The sequence below is a fragment of the Falco punctatus genome (assembly GCF_963210335.1).
Source record: "Falco punctatus genome assembly, chromosome: 6".
Classification (NCBI taxonomy): Eukaryota; Metazoa; Chordata; class Aves; order Falconiformes; family Falconidae; genus Falco; species Falco punctatus.
In genome coordinates, this window is record NC_137585.1 from 55022049 (window position 1) to 55040701 (window position 18653).

At 44.1% G+C, this 18653-nt stretch overlaps 1 protein-coding gene across 2 annotated transcripts in view; it reads left to right on the forward strand.

Moving 5' to 3' along the window:
- Positions 1 to 9906, forward strand: part of SRGAP1 (SLIT-ROBO Rho GTPase activating protein 1) — a 160829-nt gene extending 150923 nt beyond the window's left edge. For both annotated transcript variants that reach the window (XM_080390739.1, XM_080390740.1), the window contains exons 19-22: positions 3671 to 3851; positions 4429 to 4563; positions 4690 to 5035; positions 6816 to 9906. In XM_080390739.1, the coding sequence (XP_080246865.1) occupies positions 3671 to 3851; positions 4429 to 4563; positions 4690 to 5035; positions 6816 to 7193 (1040 nt within the window). In that variant the 3' untranslated portion in view covers positions 7194 to 9906. The remainder of the gene's footprint in view (positions 1 to 3670; positions 3852 to 4428; positions 4564 to 4689; positions 5036 to 6815) is intronic.
- The last annotated feature ends 8747 nt before the right edge of the window (positions 9907 to 18653 follow it).

Here is an 18653-nt window from a genome sequence, read left to right on the forward strand (position 1 = left end):
TAGTGCATGCTGTGATCAATGTTTTGCCAAATTCTGTTCTGTCAACACCCTGCAACACTTCTCTGCTTTTGCTGTTCCCCAGTCAGAGGGCTGCTGTCCTGAGGGCAGGACTTTGAAACTGCAAAGCCGCTGTTCTCTGATGGGGTGCAAGAAGAGGATGGAGATATCAAAAGATAGCATCTTCCCAGGGAGTTCAAGGACATACTCTTCCTGACAGCCAGGGTACATCTGGGAGAATTGAGGAAGAGCAAAGCAACAGCAAACTCCCCACAAAAGTGCAGGGGATGGTCTCCCCCATTTTCCTTAGCTCCTTGTACCCTGAGGTGCAGAGGGCGGTGCAGTGCTACTTCAGTGCCATCACCTCTGTAGGGAGGCTACTGCTACATCTGGCACTCCAATCCCAAAATCAAAATTAGCACTTGTGTTTCTTCTGCCCTTTCTGCTCTTCCAAGCAGTGGAAGATTTTCCCACAGTTCTTCAGTTTGTCCTAATTTTTCACTTCCATAGCATTGCCTGAGTCACTAGAGATGATAGCTGGTGAGTTCCTTTATGTCGTCAAATACTTCTTACTGTTGTAGGCAAATGCCCCCAGGAATGGATAGAACAGCGCAATTACATTTCCTCCAAGGTGTCAGTTGTACAGTTAGACATTCAGTACCACACAAAATTTGTGTTACAGATCCCAAATCTAGCTGTCATCACCTTTGCTTTTTTAGAAAAGCTTGTCTGTCATTCAGTAACCTTGATATTAAATGGCTTAACTTTTCAAAATGCATTTATTTCTAGGAGTAATTGTCATGGTACTTTGGTTTTAACTATTAAGGCTTGACCTGTAACAAGGTGAATTACTGTTTAAGTAGTCTCAGTACTGTTTGCTATAGGGAAGTTCACTCCATGTAAAAGCAACACTCGAGCAAAGAAAATGCCCCTTTCAAGACAGTAAAACCTGTCTGAACTGATTTCTGGTTCTATTAAGAAAACTGTGTGAGATCTACTGGGCACGCCTCCCAGTAGAGGTGGGATTTGTTACCGAGGCGATCTAATGAATGTGTCTCAAAAGCCACACTTGTTATGGGCACATTACCAACTCATACAGCTGGTTCCGGTGGGGCAGCTTCCTTCAGACCTCTGAGAAAGTGTGTGAGTCTTGCAGGCGATGGAAGGATACAAAAACCAGATTCCTGTCATGCACCACACTTAGATTAGTGTAACTCCACTGAGGGAGGTAGAGCTATTTCAAGTTTAGTCCATTAATTTGTAAATAAAAAGACCTGTATACAAAAATGTGGGATACAGTATGGTCTGTTTAAATTAGCAGAGAAATGGGAAATCCCATAGTTAATCAGCATAGGCATCTGTCAATCAGTCCAGTACCCATGACTGTTACCAGTTACCTTCAGAGAATGTCAAAGGAAAATAGGTACAGGAAATTTGGGATTTTCTTTCTTGATGTAAAGTTTTTATAGTTTGGTTGGGGTTTTTTACATTTTAAAGTATTACTGGCTAGTGAGTGTCTGGCTCTCTGAAACCTGGGAGCTTTTGCTTCTGAATTCTTGACCCGCTCTTCCATAGCCCATAACTTACCTGCAGTCTCAGAACAGTGTGTTCATACAGATGTCTGCTCCTTCTGAATCCTACCTGATTCCAGTAATACCTTCTTACAAAGAATTCCACAAACAACATGCGTTAGGTGTGTTAAGAACAGCATTCTTTTGTCAGTGTTACATTATTGCTATTCAATTGAATATTGTCATCTTCAACACGATGGAAGATAAACAGGCATGTTCAGTTTTATTTCTTTTCATTTGTCAATAGTGTCTTTCCATGCCTATAGTCGCTTTGTCACATCTGTACTCTCTGTTAGGGATATACTGTAAACAGAGTATCTAGAAATGAAAACAAGATTGTATATTAGAATATACACACCAGCATTAAAGGTTTCATTTTCCAGAACGTTTCTTTCTATGTCATCTTTACCTTTTCTTCGCTTAAAAACATAAAACCAAGAAATATATCACCACCCACCCACCAGGGAATGCCTGTAGCGAGCCATCCAGTAAGGATGCATTTTCAGGAATTATTACTATCATTGCTGGGTTCTTATTTGCGTTTATATAATCAAAGTAATTTCTGCCAGCGTACATCACTTTTGCATTTGTAACAGTGGATTCCTCATACCACTTTATGCCATTTCTGGAAAGTTTCCAAGTTTATGACTCCTGAACACCCTGCAGTTCTTCACTGACAGAAGCTCTTAGCATGACTGCAGAAGCAGCAAACCACAAGGGAGCCTTCTGCAGGCTGGGCAAGTTATTAAAAAAATGAGCTGCAAAGTATAAGCTCGGTAAAGGTGCTGTCATTACGTTTTCATGCTGCAGGATGAAGTTAATTTTAAAAAGACATTCCTCTGCAAAATGTTGTCATAAAGGGACAGTGGCTTTCATTACCAGCCTGGTTCTTTAGGGAATTACAACCTCAGCGATTTTAATTTGTACCAGACAGAGAGTTGCTATACTAGTCGTTAGCCCAGATGTTAATTTCCATCTAAATATTGCTCCAATTATGTAAAGAAGTTCGTCATTTTGGAGACTCTGGGTTACTGGAATCAACAAAGCGTGTGATTTTTAAACCCGTATTTTGCAGGTTGTTCATTATGTTTTGAGACCGTGATGATAAATTTTGATCTGTTTGAGTGCAGGTGCTTTGGGTTTTGTGCAGAAGAAACTACAGGTTGCTAAATTCGCAGCTGTTTTATTTATGTCTGGGCACAGCTCTGAAGATACCTGCAGGCAGACGTTCAGCAGGGACCCTTCACTGACATCAGTAGGCTTCTGACCCAAGCATAGGTTACAGGATGGAGTCCATTACCAATGTAAGGCTGAATTTACCAGCGTACTGACAGGACTGCTGTAACCAATGTTTGACTTCAGAAAATACCAGCAGAACCAGAGGAACTCGGGATGTTGGAGCAGGCAGAGCTGCCTTAGGCAACTTCAGGCCACACAGGGACTGCCCCCATGGAGTCATCGTCCTGAGGCAGTCTGGAGCCATGTGCCTCGCTCAGAAAGAGTGTTAAGGAAGAGATTAAAGCACTAGGCTTCAGTGTTGTGTAAAACACTAGGTTTTCACTAGGTCTGCACACTCATCACGTAAAAGACAGAAATCTCTTAGTCCAATTAGGCAGAATATCCCTGCAAAGGAAATCCTGTCTTCCTTCCTTTGCCACTGCAGATGTTACAGGCACTCCTGTTTACTTTTCCTTTATCACACTGGTTCCTCAAGCCTCTGATGATTCATCTGAGTTTGTTCATCTTATTTTCAGAGGTCTTCATTGTCTGACCTCCATCCTGCTCCCCAGCCATGAAGGAGCCCTTGCAGCGGGAGGTAGAGGCCCTTTCCCAGCTGCAGCTATTGCAACTTTTGAGTATGCGGTTATTTGCAGCTTGCAAAGCAACCCAGATGTTTCACACGTGGGGCACAGATTGATTATGTTTCTTTGTAAGAGACGTAACTACTGCCTGAAGTCTGCCTTAGCTGAGCTGATGTCAGTCAGCTCTGCTCAATAAGAATGAGCACTGAGAAAATGCAATAAATGGGTTTTATGGAAGCAAAATGAGCAGATAAGCCAGTGTGGAATCTGATTATCTGTTCTTCTTCCCTCCCTACCCAGAGTGCGAGCCCATAGAAGCTATAGCCAAGTTTGACTACATTGGAAGATCTGCACGAGAACTGTCTTTCAAGAAAGGAGCTTCCCTTCTGCTCTATCACCGAGCATCTGAAGACTGGTGGGAAGGAAGGCACAACGGAATTGATGGCCTTGTCCCTCACCAGTACATAGTGGTGCAGGATATGTAAGCAGTGTCTGGTGTGACTAAGTTCTTGGTAGGGTGTAAAAACATGCTGAAGCAGTTAACAAAGTGACTTCCAAATGGGACAGTGGTTTGAAGGCTCAGATAGATTAAACATTTGCCTTCTATGCAGGATGCCTCTGTCTTTATTGCCCTGAATTGACAGCTCTTAATCAAAAGCTACTGTGAGGTTAAGCTGATTTGTTTATGGATATGTTCCCAGAACATTAAGAGACAGATGCTGCTGCACCTTTTTTAATTTGACTATCTCTTTGTAGCAGTTGCTGACATTTAATTTCAGAATAGCAAGGGCTGGAGAAATGCAGCCCTGAACTCTTGTTTTATAGTATTAAGAATGTGCTTTGCCAAGTATGACAAAGTTGTTCCTTACAGAAAGGTTACACTCAAAATGTAAAAAGCTCAATAAACAGAAGGATTATGAGCAATATTTGGAGACATGGAGAGGCTTCAGCGCGTTGTAACATGCCAGCTTTTCTTAAGGGGGTTAAAATCTGGGAGTGCCAAGGTGCTTTCTGTCACACTTAACTCACTGACTTCTCACCATGTGTGTTCTGTTTAGGGATGATACTTTCTCAGATACACTGAGCCAAAAAGCAGACAGTGAGGCCAGCAGCGGACCCATAACTGAGGACAAGTCATCATCAAAGGACATGAACTCTCCTACTGACCGTCACTCTGATGTGTATTTAGGAAGGTAAGCTTGAGCATAACATGTTTTCAGTAGTACTGCTCACAGCTCAGGTAGCATAGCAATTACTTCTCCACATGCTTTCGGTGGGTCACTGCAACTTGTCCTGTAACCGCTTCTTCATTGGTGCAGGCAAAGAAAGAGATCAGAACCTCCACCTCCTCTAAGACGCCCTGGCAGGAGCAGTGATGGTCACTGCCCAGTACACGCACCTCACCCTCTCTCCAACTCATCCGTGGAGCTAGGTTCCCCCAACCTGGCAACTCATTGCAGTCCCAGAGCCCTCCTTCAAAACCGCAACCTCAATGCTGACAGCCCTGAAAGACGGCGTAGACCTGGGCATGGCAGTCTCACTAACATCAGTAGGCACGATTCTCTAAAGAAGATTGATAGCCCTCCAATTAGAAGATCTACATCATCTGGTCAGTACACCGGTTTCAATGACCATAAACCACTGGACCCAGAGTCAATAGCTCAGGTTTGTGTCTCTTTTATTTTATGTCACTCTGTGATTTTCTGAGAAGAAAGCCTCGGTGAATAGCATAGCACAGAGCACAGACGCTGGTAGGAGTGCGTGTGCAGGAGAATATCCTACTTAGCTTTCCAAACAGAGTGTGTGTGGAAGAAGATGAATTAAGGGGTCTTGGATAGAAGAAGCACAAGGGGAAATAGACATTGCAGAAGCAATAAAAAGAAATTATTTTCCGTTATACTGTAATGAAATTGCCTCAGCCACACGGAACACCAGGATGGTATATGATTACAGCAGCTACGTAAATCACTGCTCGGATGAAGGTTGGCCTATTCTAACTTGCATGCAATTAGTGTTCAATTATGTCTCAGTATGATGGTATTCAGAAAAGTGCTCTGATGGTGAGTAGCAACCATTGCCACTCAAAGCACAGATTTACATTCCAGGGCCTTGTGGATTTTACGTAGATTTCATATAGTTCACATATAGGTCATACCGTATTTGATTTGGTGCTTATAGTTGAGCCTAAGAACATAATGTGCAAGATGATGTACATGCATAAATGGTGGGCCATCTTATCTCTGTGTGAACACACACCAGTCTCATTCCTGGCAGTGAAGAGTTGAAAAGGATGGACTAGGGAGCACCCTGATCATCAAATCGGCCTGGTGTACAGAGCTGGTAACAGCTCTTGAGCGGATAGATAGCACTGTCTCCAGAGCTAGCATTTTGTCTAGGTAGAATAACATGATTACTAGGGGCACCCTGTGGGTGCAATATGATTGCAAAAGTATTTTACAATAACGCTGGCACTTGTATTTTAAAGTTCAATGTACTGGTAATGCTTACTTTCAAACTCTGCTTCCGGCAGAGGGCAGAAGGGTCATGCTTGCATCAGAAAGCTGAACCATGTATTTGAGTTACAAAGTGTAAATGTTGTTTTTGTTTTATTTTCCTGTAATTTATTTGTTTACTTTCCTGGAACTACAGACAGTGCTGTTTGGCTTAAGCTTTTTATTTTTTGGTTGTTTTTTTTTTTGCCTAGACTAGTGATCATTCAGCAGCGAGAGAACCCAAACTTTGATTAAACTGTGTCAAAGTCACTGTGAGCAAGCAGGGAACACCAGATATTTTAACCTTAGTTGTATCTCAGTACCACTGAAAAGTAGTAAATTAGTGTCTTGGTGCATTCTTTTAGCATTTGTGCCAGAAATCCTGATGAAGGAAATAACTTCTTAGGTAAGTTCACTGAACGATATCTTGCAGGTCTTTTCTGATTAAGATGTAACTCAGAGAAACAAGAGGAGAGAGGAGCTGATAGACACACAAGTTTTGTTTCCTTACAAAACCAGGTCTTATAATCCATGTGAGGGAATACAGATCCTGAATACCTGAGGCACTAGAGGAGGGGAGCAGTTAGCAAGTGGACTAAAATCTTTACAGCTGTCAGTGGCAGAAATCTTGACAGTTAAAAACACTCCTAAGCAAATATCCATTGTCCTGACAGTCATTTAATGAAATGGCTTGCAGGTTGATTGATTTTTTTGATTCCGTCATGTAAAAAGGTTAAATATTTGTAAAGTCCAGCCAAAGCTACCATCTTGTCAGTCATAGTGTCTTTCAAATAGATCTGGTGGAAATTGGTTTTAGCACTATAATATTCGTTAAAGAGAGGATGGTTGGCAACTTAATTAATGCATTTTTCACCCCCTCCCATTGCTCTTCTGGTGCTTTGCGTTCAGTAGAAATTCAAATGACCTGCTGCTCTCTCTGTGCTCTGATCCAGGACATCGAGGAGACTATGAACACGGCACTGAACGAGCTCCGTGAGCTGGAGCGGCAGAGCTCAGCGAAGCACGCCCCCGATGTTGTGTTGGACACCTTGGAACAAATGAAAAACACCCCCACCCCTGCCACCTCCACGGAGTCACTCAGCCCTCTCCACAGTGTCGTTTTAAGGAGCTCCGAGCCCCAGATCCGCCGTAGCACTAGTTCTTCCAGTGACACCATGAGTACTTTCAAGCCCATGGTGGCCCCTAGAATGGGAGTGCAGCTGAAACCTCCTGCTCTTAGGCCAAAACCTATTGTTCTTCCAAAAACAAATCCTAGCATAGGGCCTTCCCCTCCTTCCCAGGGTCCAGCCGACAAATCTTGCACAATGTAGACAACTCAGCCACCCACAGTGCCCAGCTGGGGTATGCTAGGGAAAGGGATGGATTAAAAATAAGAAGTCAGGGCTCCATAACATCGTTTGTTCATGTTTGTAACTGGAGAGGCTTTGTTTTTCAGTGTTTTTGAATGTATTGTCTGAAACTAGCTACATTAACATGGGCATTTGTATTTTGTATGGTTTCAATTAAAAGAAAAACTGGACAATTGTGCATCGTTTTAAAAACAAACATAGACTTACTTGAAAACTTGATGCTGCACCATTTGTAATAAAAACAACACAGATCACAAACAGCTTGCCACGTTGTACCATACTTCACAGTTTTGCTGTAGCTATATAATAACAGATCCTGCACGAAACTAAGGGGCAGGGGGTCAAGGGAGGTGGGACCTCTCACTTCTGGGTCACCAAACCAAATCTCAAGCAGGTTAGTAAGAGCTGAAATTTAGCATGTGAGGATTAAGTGTCTGTGGAATGTCTAAGTCATCTCAGGCCACAGTTCTTATTTAAGACACACCAAAAAACCCCACCAAACCCTCACAACTCTTATAACTGGCACCAAGTTTTAGCTTTCCCGTTGGCAGTCTCACTAGAGACAAGCGCTAGATGGATCTGGCGATCACATTGCTCTCACCGATAAAAAGCAGCATTCCAGGTCACAGCTAAGGCACATCTCCAGGATAGTATCTAGAAACTCCTTTTGCAGCCCTCTGTAATAGTGTCCCTGTTCCTATGAAGCTAGACCTTCTTTCCCTGATACCATGTTTTTCACAAAAGCTAAATTCATTTAAAGTTCATAGTTGAGCAAGCCAGGCTCTGGGGGAGTATGTGAACCTGTTGGTCCGTTAGGCAGGCTGATAGGCAATTGAAAGGATCAACTACACAGTAATTCAGCCAAGTATCCCACTGACTTTATTGCTCAGTGTCCAAGTAAAGATACAATGTGAGTCGTCATGGTTGGAGTTTGAGCTGACCTAGCTCCGCTGGCTGCCTTGCACAGCGCAAGCGCTGCACCCATCCTGCGTTATGCTGACGGCAGCAGGACAGGGACTCTCTGAAGAGGGACAACCTCCTGCCAGTGATGCAGGGGTCACTCACAGGACAGATAGCTGAGTTTCTACTGCCTAGATTCAAGCTGACTAAAGTTTTCCATAACAACTTCCCCTCCTTTCCCCCCCCCCCTTTTTTTTTTTTTGAATGACAGAAACCAGTACCTTTCTTCTGTCTGTGAGCGACAACTGTTAACTTTGCTTAGAGCACTGTTGTTAAGCTTTGTTAGGTGTGAACTAAATGTACAGCTGTTTTGCACATTGCAACAGTAAGCCATAGTATTATTTCTGTGAATATATTTTCCGACATCCAATCCATAAAATAAGTTTCAGTGAAAAAGATGGGAGGAAGAAAAAAATCTCTTGTGGTCCACCAACAGGAGTACAACTGGCTTTAAGTAAGATCTCACTGTTGGAAAGCTTGGAGTGGTACCACTCGCTATACATAAACAATTAAGTCTGGGAGAAGAATAACAACAACATTTGACAGGCATAATTACTGAGGTGATGGGAGCAATTTCCTGTTGTTTAGGAACAACTTATTCCTGCTCTGGTTTACACCCTGTAGATAGCTAATGCGAAGCCCCAGGTGTGAAAAGTACCTCATGAACTGCCTCCGACACCCAAACCGCTCCTGCTCTTTGCAAACCCTTCTCGATCCAGCTGCAGACTTCATGCACGTCTAGGTTAAAGGCAAAGTCTTAATCCGCCACAGTGGACTGTGCCGCATCAGTCAGCAAACCTCCAGCCCTCTCGACCATACTGCCTAGTCCTAACGCCGGGGCAAGAGCCTAAGCCAGGCCAGCCCCAGCTGCTGACCAGCACTGATCTATAGGGTCTGTTCACTTGGTCAGGACCAGAGATATTTTCAAGTAGTTCCCCAATTTACTAGAATCAGTGGAACAAACTGGAATTTCAGCTTTCATTCACATGCAGTTTTAGTCTAGCATTTTTAAATTAACCCACCTGGCATAATTGAGATGGATACCTGTATCTTTAAATTGCATAGGGAATTTTGTATGTTTAAATAACTGTACTGGACTACATAATGCTTATATTAGAAATTGTTTAGCAAAAGAAAATATTAGAAACAGTGCATTTAGTGAATGCATCCACTTAGTGCATTCACACAGTTAAATGTGTAGTTTGATGGTTATTATAGATACTTAAAAGTATAGTAAGTGGATATGTAACAGGAAAGACTGCTACAACTACAGACGTACTAAAGGGTAACTCCTGCACACCTAATCCAATCAGTATTGTCCTTTACTGTCAAGTTTGATGAATTGCAGTACTGGTAGCTTCCTGCTTGTTGACTGTTACCTAATTGTGTCAATGTACATCTGTAGTATGTACATGTGAAAGTGCCTTTAAATTTTAGAGGAGCTTTAGCCTTGCTCTTGTACTGTTGCATTTCCATTGCATCCTTCTCTGTTCCTGTATGGCTGCATTCCCATTGCATTCCTTCCACTCCTGAAAAACAAATAAAACCAAGGAAATTTCACAGTTCTGGAAGAGAAATGTACTGTTAATCTGTTGTGACAATGCACTTTTATGTATAGTACTGTACATTTTTGGCATGTACCATTACAAGCTTCAGTATACATTCAGGTTTGTTCCTCATAGTGTATCTTTATAATAAAGAAGATAGTTCTGTCTGTGCGTGTAGTTTTGCTGGGTAAACTGCCGTTATCTTCTAACATGGACCGCCAATCTACCTTTACCTTCCACAGAAAGGGAAAACAACCAGCACCCCCAGCCACCCACACACCCCCCTGCATCAGCTCCCATCATCGTCTCGGCCTGAAGAAGTCCTTTTCCCCCGACAGGCTTAAAAAGCACCACCCCCATAAACTCGCTCAAGTCCCTCTGTAGCTGAAGACCCCCCCATAAAGAGCCACCAACCTCGTGCGGTTCTGCCTGAGCACCCATCAAGGGTGGCCCACCCTGCTCCTGCTGGCTCTGGGAACTGCCTGCCACCCACCCACCCAGCACCTCACCTCAACCCTCCTGCTTCCCGCAGGAAAAACAGGCACACGCCAGCCAGCCCGGCTCCCTTCGTGCTGGGAAAGCTGCTGTAACGCAACTGTTTGTTAGTGGGCTCATCGATCAGCCCGTGGTGTCAGCCCTTGCATCGCCCTGTCCAGTGACCTACTTTGAGTATTTCTTCTCATCCCCTACTGCACAAAAGCCGACTAAGACATGCAGGAGGGGACAGCAAAGGTCATTCATTGCTCATTCAAGGTCCCGCACAGCCCGGAGGATGCATAACCCAATTTCCACAGTCAGCCCATACGCTAGTGAGGAGAGAGGCTTCTGGTGGCCTTTCATTCATTTTAAAATAAATAAGGACACACAGGAAGAGGGGTCTCCTCCTGTTGTTCGGTGTTACACTGTGCTGCCTTCTTAGCTTGCTTCCAGGTTTAGTAGTGGGGAAAAAACACAGCTCTCACAGAGACAGCCAAGGGGTTTGCCAGGTGACTAGGGAACCACTGACTTTACCAGCACTCAGAAGCGCAAAGGGGCGGTGAGTTGTTTTGCTGGGAAAACCAATTAACCGACCAGAAAATGAGCAGCAGCAGCAGCGGGGTGCTCAGCTCTCAGGCCGCTGCCGAAAATCGCTGTTTCAAGCCACATGCAGCTCCAGGACACGGCACTGCCACAGCCCACAGAAACACACACCCCCAGCCGGCCCAAGGACACAGCAGAGGAGCAGCCCAGGTTTTAAGTTCTTGGTAGAGACACAGGGTTTGTTACTTACTCTGTGGCTCGCAGGGACTTATCCTGCCCGGAAGGATCCACGGTCACTCTGTTCCATCACTGCTAGTCTGCGGAACAGGCCTTGACATTAGTCTGGATGGTGCTGGTACGGGGAACAACTGAAGCCAGCTGAAGCTAGCGATGGTACAGGATCCAAGTACCGTTCTGTAGGTAAGAATATTGCTTTTCCCATGAACAAGGCTCTTGGGAGAGAAAGGAAAGAAAACAATCTATAATAGATGAAAGCCCAAATTGATCAACAGACCGCCACAGCCTCGGCCTCAGCCTGGCTCACACGGCCCCCCCAGCCCCCTCCCGGCACGCAGCCCTGCTGCACACACCCCCCACCACCACCCTGCTCCCCGGCAGGGCTGCAGCCCCAGCACGGTGCGCCCGTTCCCCTCATCCAGCCATCCCGCTGATCAGCGAGGCCAAAACTGGTGGAAAGGAAAACAGAACATGGCAGGTCACCAACCAGGCCATCTGATCCACCATCCCAGCCAGATGGGAGAACAAAACTTGTGTGGCAGTGCTAAGCCAGACTTCAGGGAGAAAACAGCAGTGTAATTCCTCACCTTCCCACTCCCGTCAGATACAGTGGGAGCCAGCAGGCCCACGGGCTGGAAGGTGACATGCAGAATTTGATGCTGACTGAGGGATTCAATAGCATTAAATAATATTTAATAATCTGGCTCTGGCTGAGTTGGACAAGTCTCCGTAGGTTTTCTTTCACCTTTCTCAGTACATACGTGCAGATTAAAAATATGCAGGAATACAGGTTTTACACTTGACCCTGTGGTCACCTGAGCCGGTGCCCCACAGCCGCACAAGGACGGTGCATCCCTCAGCTGTGTCTGCGCCATCTCCCAGCAGAGTCAGGCCACACCGGTCACTGCAGAGACCCAGCAGCGGCTTTTTGTCTGGGGTCGGAGATAGTGGGTTTTCCTTTTTTAATTAACAAACTGCATTGATTTTTATTTTTTTTTCCAGGTAGCATAGTAATGGAATAAGACTGGAAGTACAAGGCGTAACAAATTTGGCTGTAAAACATAGACAAGTTGTGCTGTAGAAAAGAGGTCAAACATTTCCAGGACTGAAATCAATAGTAGCTGCACTCAGTACAGCGGCACGGATAAACCAAAAACGTTGGAGCACATCAATTCCTCCCTTAATATCTGCCATGTCCATTTTCAGTGGTGTACACTGACATCTATAAACACTGACCAAACAACACAAACCAATGATTTACATTTATTTGAATGAATTACCCTCCGGGAGGGACAAATCACTGAGCCCAGCGCTGCTCCGGAGTGTAATAAGACAGTCACTGAAACCGTTGGGGTTTTAGCAGTGACTTCTTGACTGCAATGAAACAGCATTAACATGGAGGTTGTTACCAGAGTCATGAATAGTGAATTTAGGTGTGCCAAAGGTGGAAAATAAAATAATTCACAACTTCGACCAAGAACTGCTGAGTACTGTAAAGAGACCCAGTACAACACATGTTTTAATTGGGGTTTTTCCTGCCTACAACGCTTTCAGAGATAGCCATTACAGTAGCACACCAGCACCCCTGGTGACCAGCATCTGGGTGAATACAGCAGGGTTATCCACCAGTATTCAACCACTATGCTTTTCTCAGCTCTTTAAATGAATGCTATTCCAAGCATGGGTGAAACATTAATTTGAGATCTAGTGTTAAGCGCGTTTTTTAATTTGTCACACACATCACAAGGCACATTTTACGGCTAAGTCAAAGTTTTTCTGAACAAAATCAGTTCATGCACAAGGTTACAATTAGGGATTGAAACATGGTTAATTGTGGGCTGCCAAATCACGAGTTAATTCTGAACTCTCCTTCATTCCCCCTCCAAAATCACTAATCAAAAATAAAATAGATATATACGTACATATCATTTCTCCAAAGCATAGAGCCGGGTGCACTGCAAAATTCCCGCTGCATGTTTTGTTAAGAAAACACAGTGATGCGGTCTGCCGGGGGACAAAGCCCTCCATCCCTGCACAGCGTGAATGGCAGGTGGGAGCGGGGCACAGTGGCAGGCAGCAGCATGGGGGATACAGTGCACCCCTGTAGGAGGGACCCCCATTTTCACACACCCACAGGACCACTCCTCTCCTGCACCCCAAGCTGGCAGCACTGTGGGTCCTGCCCAGCTTGCTCCAGCCAGTCCCAGGGCAATGTTTGCCTTGATGCCATCACATACCTCCGTCCTGCAAAATGCTCCCAGTATTAAAGCATAACTTTGTCAAATACTAGAAGTTTAGGAATCATATAATTTCTTAGGCATTGTAGGCCTAAATGACATTGGTATCTGTGTACAACAATGAAGTATCCACATAAAAATGCACGTGTTCAGTGAAGCAGCAGCTGGTTTACAAACTTTTCCATAGAAACCTAAGCTTCTTCTGTACCTGCATTGTAATATTGCATCTCTGATTTGACTTCTATAGAAATAACTGGATTTTCCATTTACAAGTCATCAATTTTGGTGTTTCCTGTTTCACTGTTCTACTTCTTCTTAATTTTTTCCTACTTTAGAGGTGTACCAGCAGGCTCAAGTATTTAAACACAATTTTTGCGTGCAGTACAATTCATCTCCAGTCTCTAAAGTAAACTCAATCTTTCCAGAGATCTATTAGCAATGCTAGTCATAGAATAATTCAGTTATGCTTAATGTAGTTTTCATTCTTAGTATAAATAAAATTGATGAGAAGACAATTCCTGCAGATAATTTAGCTTTTCCCCAACATTTCCCTTTTTTTTGGTGAAAATATAGAGCTCTGCTCAAGCCTTACAAATTTCCCAGTAGCTTCTGGCCACCCCAGATGTCAGCTGAGCAAGGAGCCCTTTGTGAGGGTGCCTGCGCTGGGTGGCAGCGCTACCCTGGTCCCTGCACCACGGCCTCCAGCCCTCACCGCACCAACAGCTCTGGTCATAGCAACATCAGTAGGACATTTTCCCCTCTGTTAACCTGAATAAGACTATGCATGAGAGCGATCAGATCTATATATCTCCCCTAATATAATCTGAAACTTCTGTGGCACGGTCCAAGTAAAGCAGCATTCAAATGCTGTAGGAGTCGATCCACACCTTGCTCACACGGAGGAGGACTGGAGGCAAATGTGCAACCTGTGCTGTCCCTTCAAAGCTGCTGATGGTCAGACATCACCCCTGAGGCTCTTTTCCCTCTTTGCTAAAGTCAACACAAGCATCTCCAGTGCCTGCGGTGGCTCAGGCTTCCCCCCTGCATCCAGGGCACGGGTTTCTTCAAAGCACCCAGAACAATTGTCTCAGCTGATTAAAGGAAGGATCTCAGTATCAAATAAAAACACATTGGGCAGGAAAACCACATTTGTATGTGGCAGAAATCCTCCCAGAGTGAGATGCTGCAATTCTGCAAAAGGAAATATATATCACTTTGCCATTACGCTTACACACAGGAATATTTTTCAGTGTTGCTCACAGTACTCTGAGTAACGGCCAGGAATAATCTGGTTTGTTCATACCTTGTGTCAAAATAGCACTGAAGTGACATTGGTGCTCTTTGCTCCCTGGGCATTTGTTATTCAGTCTGGGTCTCTTGGAAATGTCATTGGTAACATCTGCCAGCCCCGGTGAGGGGGTGCTGGGCAGCCGCTTCCCAGCCCCTGCCAGCATCTCGCTCTGCCAGAGGCGGAGGTGAGCCAGGGGAAGGACCTGAGTATGGGATGGTCTTAAGCAGGTCAGAAGAGGATTCTGCATTGGAGTGACAAAAATACGGGACAGCTGAGAAGGAAAGCTGATGTGTTATCCATTAGCCAGCCAGGACTCTTCTCTGCATCACACCTACAGCATTCAATAAAACAGGTACCCATCTGTGGCTGACTGCCCTACTATTTTTAGCTGCTCTGCTTCTCCCCAGACAAAATGTTTAGAGAGAGAAGGAAAGACCAATGTAAGCTGTACCTCTGAGGATAACATCCACATACCTGCACAAACAAAAATACAGCACTTCAACAAGTAAAAATAAATTCAAAAATTAAAAAGAATGAAAAATATATCTGCATGCAAGGTGCACTGAAATCAAGACTCATTTTTTTCAGCTGGTAAAGCCGAAGACTGTAAAAGCCATCCCCTTGTATATACTGGTTTATTGCACTGAGATTTAGGTTTTTACATCTTTAATCTCCACATGCGTCCTCTCGGAAAAACAAAGGACAGGGAGGGGCTGAGGAAAGGTGGAGGAGAAATTGCTTTCTAAGATGGTAGCCCAAAACAGCAATCTTGTAGCCAAAATCATTTACTTTCCATGAGACACGGGCATTTAGGACAGCGATACGGGAAAGCCACTGCATGTTGAATGATGTCTGGACAGGGTCCCAGCTGGCTGCCTGCCCCAGCCTTGCCCTCCTTCCGCACCGCCCATCACCTGGGGTGTGAAACGAAAGGCAGCCCCCCCAAACGCTGCCATGCTGGGCAATGCCCGGCTCAGCTTTCTGCGGCACCAAACGTTTCCACCAGGCAGCTCTTGCACGAGCCCCAGGCTCCCACTCGCTGTTTGTGCGGTGGCATCTGATGCTGCGGGAGCCCCAACAGCAAAAATAAAGTTTCCTGACCACACTGCTGGTTTACTGCTGATCTCTCAGCATTTCCTTCCAAGGAGATTATTCCAATTCCTATGAAAGGCAAAAAACCCTTTGATGAAAACAGTTGGGTTTGTCTGTGGCAATGCAGTCATTTTAGAAAGTTTTCCTTTTTTGGGGTTTGGTTTTTTTTGTTTGTTTTTTTGGGTTTTTTTAAGCAAAAGATCCAAGCAAAGAGGAAGTGAACTGGGTCCAACTTACTCTTACACACCCAAGATGCCAGGAGGTATTTTGCAGCCGGGTCCTCTCCCTGCCAGGACAGCGGGAAGCAAGCAGCACAGGCTAAGGGAAGTTGCAGGACACTTCAAGCCCTGTTTCCTCCAACATTTCAACACTTAAAAGTTCGGGGGGTGGGGGGTGGGGTGGGGTGTGTGGTGTGAATATTTCTGGTGAAAAGTGATGCTTCAATTCCTGTCAAGCTTCCTATCCACCACAAGTTTTTCTGTGCCTGTTACCTCGTTGTTGAAGGCAGGGGCGACAGCTCATGTTGCAACGACCACCAAGGCCACGCAAGAAGTCTTGACCAAGCAGGAGGTGAGACACCAGACATGGACAGGTGATGGAAGGCACCACCAGATTATTTTCTCATGCACAGTCTGGTACAAACCTGTCTCTGGGATGATTATTTATAAAAGCGCTCTGTTCAACCCAAAGCAAAGAACCCTTTGGAAACTCCAGTTCTCTTCATGTATCATTACATGCACTACTCAGAGTATGAAAGATATAAAGCAATATATTTTAAGCTCTAGTTTGTACCTCAGGGTATCCAAATATTAAAAATTCATGGGTCAATTAACTCATTCAGTTGCTCATAGTTTGTATGGGTTTGCTGTAGGGTTTACCTTCTGAGGAGAGCCAAATGCACTTTCCATAGTGGCAACGCTGGGGCTTGGCCCACGGCACATTGCGCACCCTCCAGCAAGACATCAGCAAGTCATCCTATATAAAAACATAGGACTTACTCTACTGCCTTGTGCTCCAAAATGCACCATTTGGATTTTTATAGAAGAAGAACCCTCCCAAAGGCCTAAACCAAGCTGCCCAATGCCCCATAAGTAGCTTCTGTTTAAATTTGACTAATTATTTCACAAGGGACACTCTTCCTTCCAGACTTAAATGCCAAGCCAGTGAGTCCCACGGTCCTTTAAGCGACTCAAGAATGAGAGTCAACTGCATGTCTCATTTTAGGTATTCTATATTAACTCTAAATTACATCTTTATGAAGTACTGTATAACTAAGTTATAAATTACAGAAGGACAGAATGTAAAGATACAATACAGCAAATAAGTTTAAGCAATCAAAAGGTCAACCACAAACTCAGAAAATGTTATTTCTTGCACTGCCGAACACCTTGTTAATAGAAGACATAAAACAAAACAAAGCAGCGCAGAGAGAGAAAACAAAGCTGACTTGTAATAGGATTTTCCCTTTCACAGCAAATTTTACAAGCTTAAATATATTCTCCATAATAAAAATGGAGAAAAATGTCTGTAACTTGTTCTTAAATTTTTTTTTTTAGCAAAATGCTTTGCTGAAATTTTTTCATCCTTATAGGATAAATGCATTTCATTGTAATATACAAAACAATTCTGCTTTAACATGAGGAAAATACTTTTTTTTTGCTCTCTCTAAAATTAAATATTGCTAAGTATGTCTTCAGGAGATATCTTGTGTTCCACAAAGCAGCATTTTCCTGATGAGACAATGACTTACGAGGGAAATTATAGGTCAGCTCTGGCAAACAGCTTTGGGAGGTCCCAGCTCCCTTGTGCAGAGAAAGCCCCCAGGGCACATAGGGAAACCCCAAACCCCAGGCCGGGGTGCTGGTGGGCAAATATTGCTATTAAAATAGTAATACTTCAGAATACAAAGGAAAACTGTCCAACTAAGAACTTCCATTTGAGAGAGACAGATAAAAAATTTAGCAGGTGCGTGCTTTATTTATGGAGTTCAGCCCAGTGGTCTGAGGACACTGAAACACGTCTGCTCTCCCTTCCTCCAGCAGTGCACGCCATCCTCTGCTCAGCAGGGCCCCGAGAAGAAGTTCACCCAGTGAAATATAAGTCGTATAAACTGAGGGTTTCATAACACTCATATTAGAGTCAAGTCTTACCCCAGACTGTAGAGTCTCAGCTCCTACCTACCCTTTTCCTTTAGGTCACAAGCACCGTGGGAAGGGACAGAAACTCACAGTCTTTTAAACTCCAGCTGTTAATCATTCAGGGTTTGTAAATGTCCTGCAGCCACTGACTTTTCAAAAACATTATTTTTCTGACACTGCTTTCTTTTAAATGTATCTGTTAATATCAGGCGTCCCTTGGTGAGCCTTTAAAGTGCTTTATAAAGAAATACTCCCCATGTACATATATATATATATATGTATTTATGGCAGCCACTTGATTAAACTGCTACATCATTTTTCACTTTTCCCATTTATTGTGCAACCAATTACTTTCCCTGCATGGATAAGATAGAAGCCAAGAGCTATCACTTTCAAGTCCCCACGACACATGCACACACACACAAATTGGTTTCACACCCCTAGCCCAGACCTGGAGGACAGAAGATTTCCTAATCCCAAGGCTTTGGCAAAGTTCCCTAACATGTTTCCTCAGCCAACAGACCCATCAAACAGGGAAAATATTCCTCAGGTGTTTTATGGATATACATTTATTTACATACTTAGGAAGGCTGAAAGTGATGTCACAAGTTGACATCAATCCTCTTTGATGTAGTGCATGTGTTTCCCATGATTAAAACCAGTTCATGAACAGCCCAGTCACCTTCACATGGATGCCAAACCTCTCCTCTGTTCTGGACTTTCTTTGCATTTTAGTAAGCAGCCTTCTGCAGTACATTCATGGCAGAGCATCAAGAGTCCATCATCTGTTGCTTGGCTTTGCTCACAGAAGGAAAAAGATTAGGCCACCACATCAATTTATTTTGGTAGTTTTTTGTAGCATGCTGCAGCATCTCATTAACACTCCTTGCCATGTAAAG